Here is a 24,638-nt window from a genome sequence, read left to right on the forward strand (position 1 = left end):
TGATTAAATGGCATGGCTAAGGTCACACAGGAAGTCTACAGCAGAGCTAAGAACTGAACCTTAATCTCCCAAGTCTCAGTCTAATGGCTTAACCACAAGACCATTTTTCTTCTCAGCTAATAGTACATTCTGATTTCTTAGGTAGTTTATAATTTTAATATACTAGGTAGCTGTAGAACAAGTGAAGCAGCAGATACAGTGGAAACTTCCAGCAGAACCTTAATATCCTTTTACAATGCAATTTGTCAATATGCTTTTCACTGCATCTCCCAAGCACTGATCATTTGTTTTACAGTAAAGAACAACTTTATTAACTACAATTTTCCAAGGGAGAAATCTATGTCAAGCAATATATATTTGGGATTGCTCTGTATGCACACAAACCTACATCTGCTAATTAATTCTCTAACTTCATTTTCCCCTTGCAGTGTTTATTCACTTCCCTATGCTCCTTGGATTTAGAATGATGCTCTAGAAGGCTGTGACTTTGTACTGCACTGTCTATAACTCTGGGATCCAAAAGACTTTGCAACTCATCAAGTTAAATATAAGGAGGTGTAAGAGAGTCATCCTTAAATGAACTTGCCTGAATATCTTATTAAGCCAATGAAATGCATATAGTCAAGGACAGAATTTGGCCTCAATATTTTTAAAAGCTGTTCTTCTTGGCAACATCAGCCATTCTGGTACATGCAATGAGGCTCAAAGGTAACAGCTAGAAAGCCATTGTTCCACTGACAAAGCACTTCAGAAAGGATGAGGAAGGAGCAGTTTGTTTTTCTCTGCATAGCATGTCTCTTTTTCCTCATCTGGCATTAAATGATTAATTGAAGAACAATGAATAGAGCAGATGACTGAGTCCAAGACAGTTACTTCAATTTGGGGTTTCTGATGCTTGCAAAATGGAATTCACATGACTTGTTTAAAAAAAAAAAAAACACTTTTGAAAGATAAGCAAAAAAAAAAAAAAAAAAATCAGTTAGCCACCACCACTATATCCTCCAGTGAGTGCCTTGTGAAATTTCTGCAAGACAATAGGTTTCATCCATCACCTCCTGCAAACAAGAAACTGGATTGTTAAATTAAAATTATATTTGGGACTTGGGTTGCATTAAGTAAAGGTGTTTTTAAAGAATCAAAACTACAAGTGGCTGTAAGTGATGGAGTGGATTAATATAGCCTCTGAGACCCGCATGCAAATCTTGGAGTCAGTCAAAAATATGCCACACTCATCAGCATAAAAACATCTGTTCATTGGGTACACTTCACCACAGACTGCAGCCTGTGTTTGCAAGAGACCCAGTGCAGAGCTCTGTATGGTGCTCAGTCCCTCAGTTGAATTTACTCACAAAATTTTAAAAATTATGATTAAAAATGCAGGTAATGCAGAAGCACCATGAAGAACACAGCAAAAGCCTTAATGTGATTAACTCATCATATTGCAAAAGCAGCAGACATGCCAGTCCATTATATTTTAGCAACAATACCTGCAGTGTTCTTTTCCTACACTTATCCATCTGTTGGCACAGGAATATTTACGAAATATTTTTCTACAGCGGTAGGTCTACATGTGGATAAAACTGATGGTTTTGGTGCTGCAAAACATCAGTTAAGTTTGGCCATGTGAAGGTCTCATTTTTTCAAGTCCCCATATTTCAGGGTGTTACTCAATGAATGATTGGCTAGAATCCTCCCTACTCTCTCTCTTCATCGCTCTCTTTTTCAGGCACACATAACAGAGGGAACGTTGCTCAGTCTGATGAATCGTATTTGCAGGGAAAATGTTCAATAATCTTCAGCAAAATGGCCTCGATATGCAGCATTCTGAGAATTTGGCAAGCCCAGGGGCAGCATAAGAACAGTATTTCTCACCAATCAACATGAACCCATTTAACAACTTCATGTCCCAAAGGGAGGAAAGAAACCAAAATCAAGAATGCATCTAGGGAGATTCCTGGGAGAGAAACACGTGCTCCACAAATGGAGTAATATGAATAACCTGCCTACACCCTATCATTAGACTCCTATTTATGAGTTATACAGCTCTCCCAAGGACTGTAAAATTACAATAGTGTCCCACATTTGAGCAGCATATGGACTTAGATTTCATTATGCAGTAACATTCAAAGGACACTCCCACAACTTTTACTAAATATTAGTTAACTAACAATACAAAGAAGTGTCCCATCTGGTCCTCTTAGCTGATCACAGTCGCTCCAAAAAAATCCTTTCCCTCTGTCCATCTTGAGACTGTAGCCCATGATTAAATGAAATTCATATGTAGTACTGCCACTTCTCCACTTCCCAAACACGAACTCCACAAGAAAGAGCTCCCTCATGATTCCAGGTAGTCTCAACACATCTGGTCAAATCCCACCCAACATAACTTCAACAGAAATCCCTGCTGCCCCACACAAATGTACGATCACATCACTCTGTACCAGAAAGCAGCAAGTCAGATATCATAGCAATGCTGTTATTTGAAAGCTATCCAAAATCAGAACTAGAAAGAAACTTCCAATGTACATTAGAAATGAGCTAATAAAAAGGAAAGAGAAGAAGGATATGCTAGAGATTAGACCATTAATTTGGGACCTGAGAGGAGCCCTGAATTCATCTCCCTGTTCTGCCACAGATTTCCTTTGTGACCTCTGTGATCTCTGTGTTTCAGTTTTTAATGTGTAAAATGGGATAATTTTTTTTGTCTTGAATATTTAAGGCAGAAATTGTCTGTGTACAGTGCCTAACCCACTGGCAACCTGATCTCATGTTGGGCCTCCAGGCACTTCTGTAATACAAATAATTAATTAAAAAACATAAATGGGGAATCCCACTGCTTTAGAGAGTGAAATACAAGACAGTGACATATCAAGATAAGAAATTGAAAACAGTGGTATAAGTTACATGAATATAGTCCAACAATAAAGGGAAAGAAGGGAAAGAAGAAATTAAGAGACTTAAGCAAAGAGAAAAAAGTTGTTTTAAGACAAGATTCTAATATGATGGAGATCAGGATATTAACTCTGATGTCCACTTTGAGGTGCTAATATGACACTGTTGATCTCAAAGACAACAGTCTCAAAGACTAAGGCATCAGTTTCAGAACCCACTATGATCCCTTAGCTGGTCATATAAGCTTAACCATATTACGTCTCCTCACACTCGCCTCTGTGTAAAGACTTGTTGGTTTAGGTGAATTTGCAGTGAAGGAACCAGAGAAAATTAGAGGTCAAAGCTTTGCAGACAATGAGATATCGGTCATGTCCCTTGGGAGGCTCCTTATCCCTTTTTATCAGGCATGACCCTATAAGAATGTGCAATGTGATAGTCCAGAGAGAAAAGGCACTGGGCTGTCAAGCTGGGCTTTTCCTGGCTGCCATTCAGAAATGATAGAGAGCCATGCCTGTATTATGTAAAGGGTGATAAGAAGTTAATGCGCTGTTTGTACTATATCAGCATGTAATTAGGTCTTGTGCTTATGCTAGCAGGTATCTGATAATCAGTCATCACAAAAGACCAAAATGGAGAACTAAAAGTTAAATGTCAAAAATGGTTAAATCCTTCCAGAGAAGACAAAACACAGGATAATTCTGAACTATGAACTTAGGGGAATTTGAAACAGCATGGTTGCAAATACATTATCAAGTAGGTTTTGAGTTAAGATTCCCAGTAATATACACACTCGAGAAGGCAAAAAAATTCTCCCCGTGCAGGAAATAAATTCCTTGTGGGACTTCCCTCTGTACCCCAAATCACTCGCATCAATATCGTGCATGTCATCATGTGTCAACACTGTCTCTAATGCCCTGCATTGCTGGTGTAGGTCTTCTTCAGGTATAGTGAGGAGTTTTGGAATATCATACAACATCCCAAATATGCTGCTGCATTCCTTGAGCTGCATGAAACATTCTTCAACTGACTGTATTGCACAATCTAGCACCTGGTTAAAGAATTCAACTTTGAATTGTTGTGTGGAGTCTCTTATGGGATTATCCTGTGCCTCGTAATCAAAATGTCTTCTTCTTCGGTGACTCTTGTATTCTTGAATAGGTGGGAAAATAGCTTCAGTGTGAAGTTCCTCTGCCAACTTCTGTGCACTCTTCAGAATGTTTTGAAATCCCTCATCTGACCGGTAAGACTGTAGTTATGACTTTGCTTTGTCCAGTTGTTCCATTGCTCCAGATATATCAAGGTCAACAGCTTGGAGTCTCCTCCTTACAACATTTATTTCAAACAGTATGTCATGCCACAACACTAAGCCACATAGAAATTTGAATTATGTATGTTTCTGGTGATTCCATTTCCCTCTGCCACTGTTCTCCCACGAACAGTTCCTGTCATAGCATTATCCTCCATAATGGCAACTATGGCATCATCTATCTTCCCAATTTGGTGTTTGATAGGCTTTATCGCCTCCACTCAACTTTCCCATCGTGTGGCACTCAGTGGTTTCAGTGTCAGAGAGGATGTTCCCAGATGTTGCTTCAAAATTTGCCATCGATGAGTTGATGCAGAGAAAAATACATAGATGGTTTGAATTACATTAAAAAATTCAGCAGCCTCACTAGAAGCTGATGCTGCATCACTGACCACCAAGTTCAATGAATGAGAACTGCACAGGACAAAAAAGCTTGAGGGTTTAACTCTTGGATCCGTGTCTGCACTCCTCTGTTCTTTCCTCTCATTTTGGCACCATTATCGTAGCCCTGACCTCTCATGTCAGCTATTGCAATTTCCGTATCTTCCAGCTTTTTAAGAAGTACATTTGTCATACCAGCTCCTGTAGTATCATCAATGTCAATAAATTCTAGAAAATGCTCTCTGACAGTCGCCATTGCAGGGACATTTTCACTAGGTTCTGTTGTTGTTACAAAACGCACCATTAAAGTCATTTGTTCTGTATGGCTGATGTCAGGTGTGCAGTCCAGAATAACAGATTTCAGAGTAACAGCCGTGTTAGTCTGTATCCGCAAAAAGAAGAACAGGAGTACTTGTGGCACCTTAGAGACTAATAAATTTATTAGAGCATAAGCTTTCGTGGACTACAGCCCACTTCTTCGGATGCATCCGAAGAAGTGGGCTGTAGTCCACGAAAGCTTATGCTCTAATAAATTTGTTAGTCTCTAAGGTGCCACAAGTACTCCTGTTCTTCTTTTTGCAGAATAACAGAGTAATATCTTGCTGACTTCAGATCTGCCACAATCTTCTGTTTGACTTTTGGTGCCAGTAACTGTATGATCTCATTTTGAATTGTTTTTCCAAGGTAGTGGTGTGTGTACATTTCTTGGGTGGTGACTCTTCTTAGATGCTCCTGGAGTACAGCATCAAACTCAACCATCAGCTCCACAATTTTAAGGAAGTTTCCATTGTTTGGCACATACAGCTGATCTGAAGTCCCACGCAGTACTAGGTTTTGGGTAGCAAGCATTCTCACAATGGCAATGAACCTTTTCAGAACATTTGCCAGTAAAGAGACTCTGATGCAATCTTTTCTTGTTGCTGATCATCTATGGCGACCTTTAACCTAAATCTCATCTCAAGCTCTTTCCACCTATGGTATACTCTCTGGTGATTTGTTGCCTTGTCATGGCATGCCAGATTTCTAGCCAGATTTTTCCAGTCCTTTGTTCCTGTAGAACCCAATGTGGCTGGACATTAGACTGGAAGAGTTTGCAATAAAAACAGTATGCAGCATTCTGGGTTTTTGAGTACATAAGCCATGGCCTCTCCACTTTGTCACCATTGGGGATTTCACGCCAGTAATGTGTTGGATGGAAACTTCTATTTTCATTGTCTTTGGGGAACGAAGTTTTTCACTTGCTGTGGCCTATGCAGTACAAGGAAGTCCCTCAGGCTACTGCTCAAGTGGGCCCACAGTCCTGGATCATTTAGACTTAAGGAACTAAACTCAGCAGCAGCTGTTTCTTGCACCTCCACCACACTCTTCTCTTATCTACACTTTTCTTCAGGAATGTGCATGGTTACATCCATTTGAGATGGAGATATGGATGCTGCAGTAGCTGCCAGGTCACCTGCACTCTGACTAACTGGAAGATCAGGCATCTCCTCATCACTCACATCCCCACTGAGCAGTGATGAGCTGCCAAAATCGTAACAACCGGTTCCCTCCTCACCCCACGAGGGGGTCATGGCCCACCCCCCGGGACTCCTGCCCCATCCAAACCCCTGCGTTCCTTGATGCCCCCCCCATCCCAGGGACCCCCTTCCCTGTCCCCTAACTGCCCCCCGCTGCTCCATCCAACCCCTCCTCTCATTCCTGATGGCCCTCCGGGACCCCTACCCCATCCAACCATCCCTTCTCTCTGTCCCCTGACTGCCCCTGGAATCCCTGCCCCTGACTGCCTCCCACCGCCCCATCCAACCCCTGCTCCTTCCTGACTGCCCCGCCCCCAGGATCCCTGCCCCCATTAAATCCCCCTGTTCCCTGACCTCTGACCACCCCAACCCCTATCCACCTCCCCATCACCCCCCGAACTCCCCTGCCCGCTCTCCAAAACCCCTGCGGGGCCCGGGGACGCGGCGGGAGCCGGGCAACCAGCCGGAGCCAGGGAGGGCCGCGGCAGGAGCCGGGCGGCTGGAGAGGGCTGTGGCTGGAGCCGGGGACACAGCCGGAGCCGGGCAGCTGGGGATTTGGGACTGCAGCTGAAGCCCAGGGACGCAGGGCTGGGGCAGGAGTCGGGCGGCCGGAGCCTGGGGACGGGACAGGAGTCACGCGACTCCTGCCCCGGCCCTGCATCCGCGAGCTCTGGCCAGAGCCAGGGAGGTCCGCGGCAGGAGCCAGGCGGCTTAGGAGGGCCATGGCCAGAGCCGGGGGGCCGGGCCACCGCCACGCCCGGACCCGCACTGCCGGAGCCGGGCCGTGTCGCGCCACAGCAGGAGCCAGGCAGCCAGGGGCCGGGCAGGGACACGGCCGGAGCCAGGGTGGGCGGCCAGCCGGAGCCAGCGGGGGGCCACGCCCAGAGCAGGGCAGGCGGGGACGCGGGGCCGGGCAGGGCCATGGCTGGAGCCCATGGCCCTCCTCGCTCCCCTCCTCCCCCTACCTTAGCTCCATCGTCCTGGGCCTGAGCGGAAGCCTGCTTGCTTCTCAGCCCTCCCAGGCTTCCCGCGCAAACAGCTGATTCGTGGGAAGCAGGAGGGAGGAGAAGCAGGGCGGAGCATTCATGGGAGGAGGCAGAACTGAGGCGAGCTGGGGCCACGGCAGGGAGCGCTTGTTAAATTTAAATGCCCTTTTAGAACTGGCTGTCCGGTTCTAAAAGGGCTTCTAAATTTAACAACCGGTTCCTGTGAACCGGTGTGAACCAGCTCCAGCTCACCACTGCCACTGAGGCTGGAAGGCTGATTGTGAACATTTGTATCTACGTATCTCAGGAGAGCTCCTTCCTGCTTAGATAGAAAAGCTTCCTTTGCTTTCTTTCTTTTTCTGAATGCTGCCCCAGAGGGGTGTTTTCTTCTTTCACTCATGACTGCTGTTCTGTGCCAGCTATAGTGGCTCTCAACACTCAATTGAAGGGGACAAATAAGCAGGTTGATAACAGGGCCTGAATGAGGGAAGATATCCGCGTCTTAAGGGCCTAACTGGCTCCAACTACTTCCGTTGATTGACTGTTCTCCTCAAATGGGTTCAGGGAAGCAATAGGAAACAAGAAGCTCCCTGAGAAGCTGGTGTTAATCAGTCCAGGCTCCTGGGGGTGCTAGAGAAATACATAAGAGGCTCCACCTCCTCTCTCCCCCTGCAGCTTTCTGTTATTCCCTCTCACCTTTTCTCCTGCCTGCCTGTTATGTCTCTTGTGCCCTCCTTCCTCCAGCACAGCACTCCACCATCTCTGGGCATCTACAGCTGAGAGAATACAAATACACCAGCAACAGACACAATTTTCTACACTTTGGGTCCTAGTGGCGCCCCTCCACAGTCTGACACCTGAGGCGGCCACCTCAGTTCGCCTCATGGTAAGGCTAGCCCAGAGCTTCAGGATTAAAACTTTATTGTAGCAAAAATTCCACATATAAATAACTGCACAAGCTGCAAGGCTGTGGAGAATCAGTCTCTGTATCTCCAGTCTCCACCAATATATCAATGGTTCCTTCTCAAATAATATTTGGAAAGTGTGCCTTGGATTTACATTTTAGTGTTATCCTGGATTATAAAGGCTCCAGTTTCCTCTTTTGAAATGTTGGACCTTGTCTGGTGAATGTTAGTTCATGTGGAAATGAGGGACTCTCATCTCTGACTAAAGCCAAGGAGGGTGGGCAGCCATGGCAGAGTGTTCCCATACACCTGAGTCCTGTATGGCAACACCACAGGTATTCTAATCCCAAATTAACAACTGGCAGCTCTGCCATATTTTGCCATTGTTTTGAAACATGAAGAAACACACTAAGGCTAAGGCCACAGAAAACTAATTTCTCTTGGAAGAACTGGCTGGGTTATATGCTATGCTACAAGCACACGGCACAGCATATAGACCTGGTCCTCATTGCATCAGCCACACTATCTAGTTACTTATACTGTGTTTATTCCTGTGGTTAGAGCAGGGCTGCCCGGGGGAGGGGGGCAAGTGGGGCAATTTGCCCCAGGGCTCTGGGCCCTGCAGGGGCCCCCACGAGAGTTTTCGGCGGGTCTTCGGCGGCAGGTCCTTCAGTGCCGCCGAACACACCCGGAGCAAGTGAAGGACCCCCTGCCAAAGACCCTGAGCTTCTTCTGCGCCAGGTCTTCGGCGGCAGGGGCTCCTTCCGCTCTGGGTCTTCGGCGGCAGTTCGGTGGCGGATCCCGGAGCGAGTGAAGGACCACCGCCGCTGAAGACCCCAGACCCCCTGAATCCTCTGGGGGGCCCTGTATTAGAGCACCTAGGCTGGACCAGTCTACCTCTTATTTCTCTTTTGATTTAATCACCTTCAAAACCTGATGTCAAGAAATGAAATACTAAGGGCAAAACTCAATTTAGCTCTTCATGCTAAAAATTTCAAGTTAATATTCATTTAACTTTATTCTCACATTTTATATCCTAGATTTAGACTGTCCGAGATAATGCACTGATTCAGCGGAGCAAGCATAAGGACAACCAGTTTGGCCATAAGCAGTCCAGTATGTTTTTTATTAAACCAGTTACACAGACATTACAAATGTCAAGTGTAAATCCCCCACAGTAGCTTAATTGAACTGCAGAGAGGCTTTCTACGGTCCTTGCCCTCCAGTACCAATTGCAGTACAGTACGAAAGGTAAATAGGAGGAAGGGATTGCTGTAAACAAAACAAAAAAACAAAATAGTGGCCAACAATGTAGAATGATGAACTTGGAGGGATGGGGAATAGAAAAGGACAGTGGCAAACTCTGGGCAGTAAAGAGTTAGGAATATATTCAGGAGCATGTTTTCAGAATGACACAGATGAATTAGCTAGCAAGTGTGCTGCTAACAGCAAGTCAGGAGAACGGTCGTAGAATCAGGGGAAGAAACTTCCCTAAACTTCTGTTCAGAAACCCCTTAAACAAGCAGGTATTATCAGCTTGAAACTATGCAGTAATTGATAGCCATAAAAATAGTAAATGTGTGCAATGAAATTCAAGAGATATTCTGTTTCACTTGCATTGCAGATTAGGAGGGCGCATTCAACAGCAGATTACAACAGAGTAAGGAAGATTACAGAAGCTTCCAAGATAAATGAGACTGTATTAGAAACAATCACATTTATATTTTTTTCCTGAAAACCAAATTTTGTTTCCTTTTTCAGCTTTATGTAATATACAAAAGCAACTCCGTTTGAGGAAAAAAGCTTCAGTCCTTATTTACTAAGGCACTGCAGGATCTCAGATCCAAGCATAATGTCTTATAGCACACCATATGATGCAGTGCCTATGTAGTTTGGTGTGAATTATGGGCAAAGCATTTGAGAGTCTACAGTATGAAGATATCAATAACGAGATGGTAGAGGTCATACTATACATAATCTGGAGTGACTGGATGTTAGCAAGGTATATTTTGAGGAGCAATCTGAAGCACAAAGAATACTTGATAAAGCAAGGTGGTATTCATGTATCTTCCCATTATTTTGGGATTACTTTCTTGCTATAACCATATAGTATAACCTAAACTGTGATGGTACAATGGTTTGTACTCAAAATTTAAAAATATAGGCTGGGATTTTCAAAGGGCCCTACGGGCACTACAGTGACATGTGATTTGGGAGCCTAATTCTCTTAAGCACTTTTTAAAAAAATACTGAATTATTTGCAACTTGCCTGGTTAAAAAAAAAAATACATACACATGCACCCCTCCCTCTCCCTCAAAGGGCATCAGTCCAAGTCACGCCAAGCAACAAATGGCAGCCAAATTTCCCTTATGAATTATGACAAGTTTTGCCTCTTGATTCGTTTTGGGGAAAGCTACACATTTTTCCAAAGTGGGGTTTGTCACAGATCCGCTGCAAGGCCCTCAAGTACAGGGGTGTCTTAGTGCTACTGAAGGGTATTTGAACACTGTATCCTGGGAGGCATCATATGTCAAGGCAAATTTATGCACTGCCATTAAAATGTAGGATATGGAGCAAGTCCACTGTTGGTGGTGTTCTGCACAGGCTTAAAAAGGACATATGTCCTGAATGATCTGGAAGACTAGAGTCATGGGTGTGACTGATTCATATCTGAAGGAGTCTGAAGAAATCCTGAATCAGCACAGCAACAGCTGTTTATTACTTATGTTCACCATGAGTACTTTTATATGTTAAGAAAAACGGTGTCACCTGTTAGCCAAAAACTCACCCAGTATGAGCTTCAGGTGGGAATGAGAGTAAAATATTGACGTAACAGATTGTGGTAAAAATAAATTTTCTAAAATAAATACAGAGCTATAAATAAAGAATAACTGAGCCTATTTTTTCAACATCCAGAGGTGTGCTATGTGTTTATTCCACATTGATGGATAAATACCCTCTGTGACTGAATAGTAAAGATGTCTCCCTGTTTATGAAACTCCATGGACTAATTTTATTCTTTGGCTAACTCTACAGAGCCAGTAGAGTTGTATCAGGAATTAATTTGGCCCTATATCTTCAGCCACTCTCTATTTGGGAAACTTTTGCCTGACCTTCAGTGCAATGCTAAAAACAGATCTTGTCTGTCATCAAGAGCCAGTGAGATGTTAAATAAAACAGAAGTCATAGCTCCTGCAATGAAATTCCAGGGGTGCCCATCGAAGATCTGCCAACAATAGCAGCATCCTCTAACTTACTGGAGTCAATATTTTTGTACCTTGATAAAAGAAAAAGAGGAGAGTATATCAAGTTCTGTGCGAGGGCTGTGACATTTCTGACATGGCATGCCAGGAAGAGGGCCAGCTCCAGGCATCAGTGAAGGAAGCAGGTGCTTGGGGTGGCCAACGGAAAGAGGCGGCATGTCTGGGTCTTCGGCAGCAGGTCCCTCAGTCCCTCTCTCCCTCTTTTTTGGGCTGACGCCGAAATGCCACTGAAGAGGAAGAGAGGGAGCGAAGGACCTGCTGCTGAACTGCCACAGAAGAATGAAATGGTACGATTGAGCTGCCGCCGATCAGCTTTATCTTTTTTTTCCCCCCCCCGCTTCACCACCTGGGGCAGCAAAAAAGCTGGAGCTGGCCCTGGTCAGGAAGTTTTAGGGCCCAATCCAAAACCCTATAAAGCCAATGGGAGTTGAGATGTTGTGCGGTCTATATGGTTTTATAAAAACATGATAACAAGTGAATATAATGCAACTGGGATATGCTTCATGCAACAGGTCTCTTGTAAGGTATCATTACAAAGCTTATAATCTACTGAGTGAGATCATCCTAGTTGTAGAAATGTATCACTCTTGTATCTAAAACTAGAAATATAAAATATAACTCTGAGGGCCTATTGTAATTATGTAAAGTGTGGGCCATTAATGATGGTTTGGAATCTTGATGACTCCCATTAACAAGGACCATTGTCTGCAGATGGCTATGTTTACCCGTTAGTCTTCCTGTATGTGTGTGTGCTGGCAAGTGGGCAATGAAGTCTTGCAGTGACATGTGATCATGTCACCTGAACTGGAATCCATCTTTAACCTGGTGCTTTTCCAGTGGGGGGGGGGGGGGAACCCAGAGGGACAAAGGGTTCCCGCCTTATGCAAAAGATATATAAAGGGGTGGAACAGAACAAAGGGGGAGAGAAGCCATCATGAAGAATCCCCTAGCTATCACCTGAGCTGGAACAAGAGGTGTACCAGGGGAAAGAATTGTGCCCAGGCCTGGAAGGTGTCCAGTCTGAGAGAAACTTACTGAAGCATCTCTGAGGGTGAGATTATCTGTATTTAGTTTGATTAGACATAGATTTGCGCATTTTATTTCATTTTACTTGGTGACTTACTTTGTTCTGTCTGTTACTACTTGGAACCACTTAAATCCTACTGTCTGTATTTAATAAAATCACTTTTTATTTAGTAATTTACTCAGAGTATGTATTAATACCTGCAGCAAGGGAGCAAACAGCTGTGCATCTCTCTCTATCAGTGTTATAGAGGGCGAACAATTTATGAGTTTACTCTGCATAAGCTTTATGCAGGGTAGAACGGATTTATTTGGGTTTAGACCCCATTGGGAGTTGGGCATCTGAGTGCTAAAGACAAGCACACTTCTGTGAGCTGTTTTCAGGTAAACTTGCAGCTCTGGGACAAGTGATTCAGACCCTGGGTCTGTGTTGGAGCAGACAGGAGTGTCTGGCTCAGCAAGACATGGTGCTGGAGTCCTGAGCTGGCAGGGAAAACAGGAGCAGAGGTAGTCTTTGCAGGTCAGGTGACTGTTCCCAAGGGGGTTTCTGTGATTCAACCCGTCACAGGAGTGTTCACTTGTATTGTGTTCTTAACTCATCTGACTTCGGTGCCCTTTGGACAGGCCCTTAGGGACCATAAGCAGATTCAATTTCACTGAAACCAATTGTTTTCAACCCCTTAGATAAGGGATTAATTTGATCTCCGTCTCAACTGATATACAATTTACCTGAGTAAAATGTGGAAGTGTTCTTTCCCTATTACTCATAAAAGTAACTATTTAAAATGACATTTGGTTCAGTGCTTAAAAATCAACTTCATTCTCTGCCATTGCAGATGTTGTGAGTGAGCAGTAAACAGGAAAAGAAGGCTATTTTCCTTCACTTTTTCTACTTCTTTTTAAAAATAAAATAGCAGGTGATTTTGGTGTTAAAAAGGGATGTTTACTAGTAGCTAGAATGAAGCAGAATTTAAACTGCCTCCATATGGTTCTATTATTGCCACATACTCCTGACTTGCAGTACTCTCTGCTATTTCAGACCTGAGTTCCCACATGCTTATTAATATACCTCAATCCCAGCCTAAGCCTCCATAAAATATTCCAGTCCTAATAGAAAATGTATGATTTGACTGTGCCAAATGTTGATGGTTTTATGAACATTAGGATATGGGGTAAGAATTATCAAGGTCATTTCCATTTACAATCTAAGCTAGGATCCGAAATCAAATCTCCAGCAGCAGACAACTGGCTTGCTAACACCACCTCCTCTCTGAATGCCTATTCCACTTTAAATGTTAGTGTTTGCCTAGTCTTGATCGTGCTCCCTAGGTATATCAATACTTGATAGAATTCAGAAATTTCAAAAAGCTTGTGAAAATGGAACGAGGTTGGCAGAATGTTTCAGTGAAAGCTCCAATGTAATCTTAACTATGGAGAAAGTCCAGAAAAGAGCAACAAAAATGATTAAACGTCTAGAAAACATGACCTATGAGGGAAGATTGAAAAAAAAATGGGTTTGTTTAGTCTGGAAAAGAGAAGACTAAGAGTGGACATGATAACAGTTTTCAAGTACATAAAAGGTTGCTACAAGGAGGAGGGAGAAAATTTGTTCTCCTTAACCTCTGAGGATAGGATAAGAAGCAGTGGGTTTAAATTGCAGCAAGGGCGGTTTAGGTTGGACATTAGGAAAAACTTCTTAACTGTCAGGGTAGTTAAGCACTGGAAAAAATTGCCTAGGGAGGTTGTGGAATCTCCATCATTGGACATTTTTAAGAGCAGGTTTGACAAACACCTGTCAGGGATGGTCTAGATAATATGTAGTCCTGCCATTAGTGCAGGGGACTGGACTAGAAGACCTTTGGAGGTCCCTTCCAGTCCTATGAATCTATGATGGACTCCTTTGATACATTTGGCAACATGTACTTTAGCCCAAGGGAAGAAGAACTCTTCTTGTGGAAGAGATTATTCAATCTTGCAGCAGGGCACCTCCTTCACCTCCCCCCCTGGTGGTGGGGAGCTGGAGCAAACCATCCCCCCCTCTGGAGAATTTTTATTCCTCACTCAGGTTTTATTTTTCAGTATTTTACAAGGTGGGCCCAAGGGTAGGCCCAAGGAGTGCTCTTCAGCCAAACCAAAGAAACAAATTCATAATACAAAAAGGGAATACCTTTCCCTGCCACCTCTCTGGGCTGTTGCCTTGTTATGCTGGTTTCTGAGAGCCAGTCCTTCCTTAAACAGGCAGTTAGTTTGGTTGCTTCCTCTACAGAGAGGAGAGCAGCCTTCCACCCAGGAGACGTCTTTTCTCCCTGCTGCAGGTTGTCTCACTTTTCTCCTCCCTCTTGCTCACTGGAAGGAGAGTGGGGATGGTTAAAGGTCAGAGGCAGCCATTAATTGGACTCAGGGGTCCCTAGTTGACCTGAGTTCAACTCTTTTCTGTTCATTCTAGGGCTGATATACCTGCCTTCCACTACTCTCTTACAGCCGTCTGCTTTGACTTTGTCATAGTCTGTAATTAAATTGGTTGTAAAAGGGTGAACATAGGGGTTTGAAGACATGGGGGGGAAAGGAAGAGAGAATAATTTTCAATAAGTCAGATTATAGAAGGCTAAATGGAGGTTAATACTCATACAGGCAATTTTAAGTCCATTTAAAACACAGCACTCCATAAACAGAGGGGCACTGGAACACTTTTTAAATGTCTCAAATTGAGAAAGGTCATGATATAAGCCAGTTAGAATACAAAGCCATGCATCCGAAGAAGTGGGCTGTAGCCCACGAAAGCTTATGCTCTAATAAATGTGTTAGTCTCTAAGGTGCCACAAGTAGTCCTGTTCTTAAAGCCATGCAAGGTCCCAGAAGAATTCTCACAAAGCAAATGAAACAGTCAAGAGAGAGTCAAATTAGTAGTTATTTATTATTTGCATTATAGTAGTGTCTAAAAGTCCCATCTGAGATTCAGACCCCATTGTGCTAGGCATTGTAAGCATTCAGGGAGAGACTATACCTGCCCAGAAGAACATACAGTCAAGAAAGAAACAGCAGATGAGGAAAGAGACACAGAGATGAAACAACTTGCTCAAGATCAGATTAGGTCAGTAGTAGAGCTGAGATCAGCACCCAGGTCTCCAGACTCCCAGCCAAGCACCCTATCCACTAGCCCATCAGTTGACAGTATAGATGAAGTGTTATCTAACTAAAACTTTCCCACTGGAGCAGGCCAAATATTTTGCTTATTCTTGTACTGAAGGAAAAGAAAGTAGCAATAAAGAGTAATGTGCAATGCGGCCAGAAATAAGAGAGAAGGATGTATATTTTAAATCAAGGGGATCTATGACTCATCTAGACATACAAGAGCAAAGCTGGAGAAGTTTCTATGACCCATTTAAATCACAAGATAAAATGCATGCATTACTGTATGATTTACATGCCATTTTGGGGGGGAGGGGAGACATTTCTTGGGTGCCAACCAAAAATGTGAAACTAAAACCAAAACAAAAATATACCAAAAGTCAACATTACCCTCCGCACCATCCATTTATTCTCATGGTTTGCAGTCTTTCCAAATAGATGTGCTTTTATTTGAGCTCCTATTTCCTCACTTTCCTCTACAATAATAAATCTGGAGGCTTTGGAGGGTTCAATGTTGCAGTTTATTAAATAAATACATTTCAACTTTCACATTTTCAAGGTGCTCACTCTAACCCCTTAAAGTCACAGGCAGTCAGAAAGATACAAATGAGTAATGAAAGCATGAAAAAATTAACTTCTATTGAATTTCATTTTAGTATGCAAGTGTGTCAAGATAAGGGTACAGTAAAAATTTCACAAGAGAACACATATCCTGCTGTTATGCTTTTTGTCTAAAAGTGCCCAGATGCATTCCTACAAAATCAGCCCTTTCTAGTCCAGTCCCCGATTAACATAAAAATAACAAAACAAAAAACAAAAAAACCAGAGTGGTTTACATGGAAAAATATTGTGCTGAAAGGAACCTTATCATTCTTGGCTCATTTAAAGATAAGACAACCTTGGTCAGACCCATGGTCCATCAACTCCGGTATCCTGTTTCTGATAAAAGCCAGAACCAGATGCTTCAGAGAAAGGTAAAAAACAGAGAACCACCCCGCCTCTCACAAACAGAGTAGATGATTTAGAATAGCCTGGCCACAAAGAAAGTTTCTTCCTACCCCTTAATTTATAAGTTGGTTTCTATCCTAATGCATGGAGGTTTATAGCCCACTAATATAACTTTCTCATGCGACAAGTTTTAGACCTAGGTCCAAAATCTCCAAATTTGGGTACCTAAACATGGACGTAGATGTTTAAGTTAAAAAATGCCTATTTTGGGGCCCACAATTCAACTTCCTGCTGAGGACAATGAGAGCTGGATCAGGCCTTATTTTGGCAAAAGTAATTTATTTCTTGAAATTCCTCTTGCCTAAATTACCTCAGATTAAAGTGAATTGGACTGTCTGTTTAATAAGAGACAGACACAACATGTTGGGTTTTTTATTAAATGATTTTTTTAATGGTTTTCTCTGCCTCAGATTCCTCATTTGCCCAAACATGTAAGGGTTTTATTAAGCAGACAAATATAGAAAAGTTACTAAAAACTAAGATTAAGTATTTTAACCAAACGTTCAGGTCAGTGGAGAGAGAAGACACCCACAAATCTTATAAAATAGCCTGAGACTCTGATATGGCCTTGGTTTCCCTCACTATTATATCTATATCTATGTATATAGATCTGTGCGCGTTATATATAAAAATGTAATACTGTACAAGGGAGTGTCCTGCCCCTTTCGAGGGTAAGCCTTTAGGACACACTAACTGTAGGGAATTGAGAGTGGAGGGGATGAAAGCTCACACTGCAGTTGCCTGCATTGCACCTGTTCAGTGGCTAAATAAAGCATCTCAGTTCTAGTTTTGGTTTCATTCACTGCCAGCCCCTTGATATGCAGAGGGAAGATATCCCACCATCTCAGTCTGTCAATCAAATTGGAAATATGTATTCAGTACTGTGGGAACAATGATCACTTTTTGCTCTGCCCTATGAATACTCAAGCACAAACAACTACTGCTTCCCCAAAACTATACAAACATTATAACAAATCCTAACATAATGTTCTTCCACAATTTGATGAGGTCATCACAAAGTAGTCCCATGCACTGAACAAGTGTACTACTGATTCCCAATGCCTTCCCATTTCAGCTATGAAAAAAAGAGTAAGAACAGTACCAAATTTAAAGGTTCTCAAAAGCATGCTTAACTTTTGCTTGATATTTTTATATTTTGCTGTGCTTCCCATAACATGGAATGCTTCTTTGTGCAAGCTATATAAAGGAAAATATATTTGACACACTTGATTTATTCATGATCATCTAAGGCCCAATCCAATGTTCATTTAAATCAGTGGGAGTCTCTTCATTGAGGGTTGGATCAGGCCTGTATTGATTCACATGTGAATATGAAAATCACCCTTTTAATATATTTCTAATACAATTTATATATATTATACACACACACACACACACACACACACTAACTCATTGTTTGTGTAGTGGCTCACCACGTCCCACCCCCTGGTCTTCCTCATGTCCTCACTCTCAAAACTTTTCACCTGATCCTGAAATCAACAGTACTGCACAGCACCAGTACAGCGAGATGAGATGGCCCACCCAGCTCTGCCCAGCCTGAGGAGCAGTGAAGGAGAGGAACCTGACCAGACCAACCAGATGATGTTCCTGACCTGGGAAGTGAGATGGGGTCTAGAGCAACAACTGTCACAGCCGACCTGCCAGACCAAAGCATCTGTCCTTGACTGACGAGCCTCCCTGTATCCTGAGAATATTAACAAAAGCTGCATTTCCCTCATCTTTACAATCCTCTTTTTTCCCTCCCTTCTGTGTCTGTTTTATCTTAAGCAGGAAAGTGACTATCATTCCCAACACAGAACTGAAGTACAGAACTAAACCCTTTCTTACCCACCAAGAAAGACTGTTTGGCTGAAGAGAATTTAATCAATATTCATTGACTCCAAAAAAGGGACTTTGATAGGTTTTGATTAAGTTTGTTTTGGATAATTAACTGTCATTTCAATGCTCTTTACATTGTTTCGATGTGTGTGTGTGTGTGTGTGAGAATCAATAATTTTCTAACTTTTGGCATGAATTTTATAGTGTACACTAAGCAGGGTAAGGTCGCTGTATACCAAACCCTGAACCTTCTTTAACACTGGACAGTGACTGGATTATATTAACCCCTTTAACTCTTGGGGCTCATACATTCCATCTAAATTAACAGAACTGTGCCGGCAGGGGGGGGGAGGAGGGAGAGGGTTCCTTGTCCGCACATGGTGGGGAATAGGGATGTGGGTGAGCATCAGGGCTAGGAGAAGCAGACAGAGAGGGCAGCATGGAGAAATAGGTTTCTATAGGTGGAAGGCTGAGGGGTGTAGGAAAGGGAGGGGTGAAGCTATGCATGGGGCCAGGAGGAGGAAGCTGGGTGCTGGGGTGGGAAAGGAGGCCAAATAGGAGACACCAGAGCTCCACTAATTAAAAAAAAGCATAAACACAGTAACGTTGATATCTATCCATGTAGCTGGCTGTCAATAATCAATACACACAATTAAAAAATGAGAAATTCCCACCCAGAAAAACAAGACGCACAAACATAAGCTGTTACATTTGAGTTAAGGATGTTAGACTGTGCATTTCACCAGATACAAAGTAAACATCAGGAAATAAGCACCTGACTCATTGGAACGCCCCTCTTCACTCCATTCATCAGTTCCCCTTCTCAACCTCAACTAAGACTTCCTTCCCACCACCTACATGTCTTCACTCTAACCCTGAGCTACCAACACACAGCTTTAACTATGGCCATAAATACAATACACTGACAAGGCATACAGAATTAAAATGTAAGTGGTAGGCAAAAATTAAATGTTAACTTTAGATCAATCAATGAAAACCGATCACCATTCACATGGTTTCTTTAATGTTTAGTTTTCAGAGTAGCAGCCATGTTAAGCTGTTCTTTTTGTGGATACAGACTAAGACAACAGCCAAGGATCGCTCATGAGAAAGCCGGTGGGTTTCCCCAGGTTGGACTAATTTGAACTTCAGTCCCAGAGTATCTTCTATATTTTCCAAAAAGAATGAGGAGTACTTGTGGCACCTTAGAGACTAACAAATTTATCGGAGCATAAGGCACAAGTACTCCTGTTCTTTTTTTAATGTTTAGGAAAGCATATCTTCTTGATGCCACTATTTTCAGTCGGATATAAAGTCCTCACTTTCTAAATCACACCAGTACAAAAGATAAAGGAATACATACAGTGAAATTTATGGAAGCCACACCAGACCTACATTGTCATCAGAATACACAAAGGATAAACATGCTCATATTCTACCTTCATCTCCCCTGTGAACAGCACTCCCCTGTGAACAGCACATTTAGTTAGGTAAGAGATTTTATCCCAAATAATTCTTTATGCTAGAAGGGACCTGGAGAAATCCGATTAATACTTCCAGAGAGGGCCACTACAGTCAAACACTGACTAAACAATCACCTCTCAGAAAGGCTTTTGTAACAAAGGCAACTGGACAAGGGAGCAGAAAGGTATTTGTCTCTTGCAACTTCTAACTAAAGTTCAACAAGAAGCACATGAAGCTTATTTCTTAGTCCAACCAAGTTCATCCAGCTCTGATTAAAGATCCTCCCTTGGTTTAGCTGTCTTTTTTTTTTTTTAAAATCACCCCCTGCAGTACCACCTGCTCTCTATCATTCTGGAACCAGCTGTGACTAGGCTAGAAGGGAATGCTGACATTCTCAGTTAGAGGACAGCTCCAACTGACCTCCCAGGATGAAGGGAAGGCAGCCCAAATGCACCCTAACACCAAAGCATTCTGGATTTGGCATGATGTGCAAGAATCTGGGGTTACAAGATGTATTTTGGGAGTTCTGGATGCCCTGTCCCAAGCAAGCATTCCAGAGGTGTGAAGTAAATGGAGCATTAGCTCCAGTTCAAAATAGCTTCCTATGTTACAGGATGCTTTAAATATAGAATGTCAGTCCTCAGAGACTTTAGAGGAGTGTACTTATGGCCTGGTCCAGGTACCAGTTATATAGTGCCTTACAGTTATTATTTGTCTTTATGCTGCATAGTAATTCTGACTAACACTGGCTGTACATCAATGCGCTATAGGTAGCTCATAATTAATTTATAGCTTTGAGCTGATGATCTTTTAAGAAAAAAGGTTTAGGTCAGTATTAACAGCAAGGATGACCAACCAACAGCAGGAGCGAGGGAGCCAAAATAGCTCAGCAACTGGCATTTGGACTCTGAGCAAGGCAGACAGGATGACGGAGTTCCAGTATCATGAAAGGCAGAACTCTTCCTAATCCATCAGCTGCCATTGCTACAAATCAATATGTTTGGAATGATTTTGAACAAAGAACAAAACCTATTTATTCACAGTATTCAAGTACAGGCATCCTCTGATGTAGATGCCACCAACCCTGGCTATGTGCGTGGGAGGTGCAGAAGGTAACTCCATCCTTGCCAATGGATTTGCACAGTTATGACAGCAGCACATTTGGCCTGTCAGGTTTTCCTGAAGGGAGAAGAAGGGCAAGATCTCATTGCTGCCCTGGAAAAAATGACTGCCTACTACCCAATCAGTGTAAACAGGAATAATTTTATATTAAACAATTCAAGATGCCATTTAGAGCTGTTAGTTAATATGCCGGTGGATACTTATTTCCATGGTACTCAATTCCAGAGACAAGGATGGAGATTTTTTTTCAGATATAGAAACTAACACAGATGAAGACCTGACTATTTATGCTGCTGAAAAACCTCCCAACAGAACACAGAAGTGGTTTTTCCTTTTCCCACAAGACTCAGAATCTATGACAAGGCTAAGAAGATCTCTTCTAGGGCCTTAAAACTGGATAATGTTTGAACACTGTTCCCAAAGAATATCTGTCTCTAGCAGTGGACTGAGTTTGGGCCATGCTTAGAGGATATATGACCTTGCTATTATTGTTTTGCAAGAAGTTCTCTTTTGATTTGGACCATTAAGTTGTGACAGTGACAATGAAGAGTACATTTTTTGTTTTATCATCTGCTAGCCATGTTTTGACACATTTTGAAGAATATATCACTGTGTTTGAATGACGTAAAGCTCAAGTCAACACAATATATTTAAATACAGACAGCTCCTGGGTTACGCAAACCCGACTTATGCAAATCTGCACTTACGGAAAAAGTTCTGTAAGCTAGATATGGTTTTTTTGTTTTTTTTTTTTTTTGCGCGTAATGGTCGGGTATACGTTACCGACTTACGCAAAATTTGAGTTACGCAAGGCGTTCCAGAACAGAACGCTTGCATAAGTCAGGGAGCATCTGTACAAATACAGTAGTGATTGAATGGCATACCATGAACAATCTAGTATTACCATCCGTATATAGGCATTAATTCAGTTTCTTACTAAATGTTTTTTATTGAAGATTACCAAGGTTTTCCACATTAAATTCTTCAGTTAGAATTTAAAAGATTGTACAAGATCTAATTCTTAATTCCCAGGGTAACTTTTTTAATTTGCAGACTTTAATTATAATCCAATAAGGAGAAATTGTCTTTTCACATGCTGTCCTCTCCTTATGTACAAGTCATCCATTTTCAGTTAGCAATATTCCTTTAATTCATATAAAAGATGGCATCTCAAATATTTTGTCACAAATTAAGCTTTTCAGTGCCTCAAGACTTGCAGGAGTCAATTTTCAGCATGTTAGGCTAGATTTTCCCCACACAATTTCTTCATCGTCTTTCCACATCTTTTAATGGGAGTCAGGGCCGGCTCCAAGCACCAGCTTAGCAAGCAGGTGCTTGGGATGGCCAATTCAAAGGGGCGGCACTCCGTCCAGTATCGGGGCGGCATGTTCGGGTCTTAGACGGAAATTCGGCGGCAGGTCCCTCATTCCCTCTCTTCCTCTTTGAGCTGCTGCCGAATTGCCACCGAAGAGGAAGAGAGGGAGGACCTGCCGCCGAACTGCCGCAGAAGAAGCGGCGCAATCGAGCTGCCGCCGAAGTGCCGCCGCTTGTCTTTTTTTTTTTGATGCTTGGGGTGGCAGAAAAGCTGGAGCCGGCCCTGATGGGAATCAAAGGCTGCAACTGAACACTGAGCCTTGGGGACATTACTAGCCTGGTATAGGAAAATGCATGAGAATAAGTTTGTATTTGTGGTGAGTAGCTGTACAACATCCCTGTACAAAATTCCATTTGAGTATAATGATTTAATCCAGTGTTTATTCCTCTCTATTTTATCTGCTTACAATCTCCTACATTGAGATCATAATTACAGCTGGTTGGAAATTTTTCAATGAACCATTTTTCTGCCCCAAAATGCCTATCAGAAGCTGAAACAGTTTGTGAAACAGGGTCAGTTTCAATTAATCTCCTGACACAGAAATTTTTTGGGAAAAAAAACAAAAACAAAACACACAACCAGAAAGTTTCAGTTCGAGTAAAAATAACTGTTGATTAGTTAATAAATTTAGATTTAAACAAGTTTTTTAAAAAGACAAATTGAAATGAAATGTTTTGAAAATAGCAAAACAAAATATTTTGATGGATCCGAACTGAATTATTTTTTGTTTTGCTGGTTTGTGAAATGTTTTCCAATTTTGGCTTTTCGTCTAGTAATGAAAGTTTTTGGAAAAATTCTCACTGGACAGGAAAACCATTTTCTGCCCAGTTCTAGTCATAATGTTGGATCTGTGATTTCAATGTTTTTCTTGTGATCTCAGATGATGTCACATACAGATTGATGATCCAATAGAAGGCAAGAATAGGGATCAATGAAGAAACAGCCCCACTTGTTCAATACACAAATAGAATAGCTGCATTATGCAGCTGAAACACAAAGGAAAGATTGCTGGCACATAACTGGTATAATTGTGCCAACATGGGCAATGCAATGGAGGTTTTTGTTATATACAGCCACCATTTAGCCCAGGGCCTCAGGTACTGTAACAGGCACTGGTAAGAGCGCCATTTGCTTTGGCCTATATTTTAACAATCCTAAATATGTCTCCTGAAATTAAAAATGTGGCCAGACCCAAGAAATTGGGTGTTCAATTAAAAAACAAAACAAAACTATGAGCCAAACAAAGGATGGATGCAAGATATCTACTGTATATTCACAGTTGCTACAGCTTTACATACTGCTAGCTTATGGCAACGTGGGGGGGGGGGGGAGAAGGAGAATCAGTTAGTCAAATACTAGGTTCATTATGCAGTTGAAAATCACTTACAATTAAAAAGACAAAGGAGGGAGGAGTGTAGGGAAACTAATGATCTAAGAGGAGGACCATAGAGCATTGTATGAATAATTATTAGAGAAGGCTAAGGTGGAAAAAGATGCTAGTTATGAGTCCTTGTGTACTGAGAGATCCTAGATCGGGGTGGGCAAACATTTTGACCCAAGTACCACATCTGGGTGGGAAAATTGCATGCAGGGTCATGAATGTAGGGCTCAGGCAGGGGGTTGGGGTGCGGGAGGGAGTGTGGGGTGTGGGAGGGGGTGCAGTGTGCAGGAAGGGGCTCAGGGCAGGGGGTTGGGATGCAGGCTGCAGGAGGGGTTTGGGGGTCTGGGCTCCGGCCTGGTGCCGCTTACCTGGAGCAGCTCTGGGGTGGCAGTGGCACGCAGCAGGGCTAAGACAGGCTCCCTGCCTGCCCTGGCCCCGGCCCCGTGACGCTTCCAGAAGCGGCTGGGACCATGTCCCTGTGGCCCCTGAGGGAGGTGAAGCAGAGGGCTCCGCGTGCTGCCCTCCCCTGTGGGTACCTCCCGCAAAGCTCCCATTGGCTGCGGTTCCCCATTCCCAGCCAATGGGAGCTGCGAAGGACACTGCCTGGAGGCAAGGGCAGCGCACGGAGCCTTCTGCTGCCCTCCCCCAGGGACGTGGTGCTGGCCGCTTCCAGCAACGGCGTGGGGCCCATGGTACCATTGAGGTGGCAATCCTGCGGGCCGGATCCAAAACCCTGATGGGCTGGACCCAGCCTGTAGGCTGTAGTTTGCCCACCCTGTCCTAGATGGTACCTTTGTTTCCAGCTGTCCACAATAATGATACATAAACAGAGTATAAATACATGATTGTGTGGCATAAAGGTTTTTAGTGGTTTGGGATGGCTTTGTTACCCACTAAGTCACCTGTGAGTTTAGCAGGTCATCCCAAAGGGGTGCTGATAAACCCTGTATACGCCACATTACATGCCATCAATAGCATGAATCAGAAACACATACAGTTGTTACGTAACTAGTCATGCTTTGAGTGTTCTTAAAAAATTGCATTGG

The 24,638-nt window shown here is 42.9% G+C and overlaps 1 protein-coding gene across 40 annotated transcripts in view; it reads right to left on the reverse strand.

Moving 5' to 3' along the window:
• Positions 1-24,638, reverse strand: part of LDB3 (LIM domain binding 3) — a 206,971-nt gene that overhangs the window by 165,507 nt on the left and 16,826 nt on the right. For 29 of the 40 annotated variants that reach the window (XR_006175507.2, XM_042854716.2, XM_042854715.2 and 26 more), the window contains exon 1: positions 23,961-24,161. The exons of the other annotated variants lie outside the window; for them this stretch is intronic. Coding sequence is in view for 28 of the 29 variants with exons in the window: in XM_042854716.2 (XP_042710650.2) it covers positions 23,961-24,146 (186 nt within the window). In the remaining variant the exon portion in view is untranslated. Of the gene's footprint in view, positions 1-23,960; positions 24,162-24,638 lie in introns of those variants that run through there. 40 annotated transcript variants of the gene reach the window in all.

The sequence above is a fragment of the Chrysemys picta genome, chromosome 7 (genome assembly GCF_011386835.1).
Source record: "Chrysemys picta bellii isolate R12L10 chromosome 7, ASM1138683v2, whole genome shotgun sequence".
Taxonomy (NCBI): Eukaryota; Metazoa; Chordata; order Testudines; family Emydidae; genus Chrysemys; species Chrysemys picta.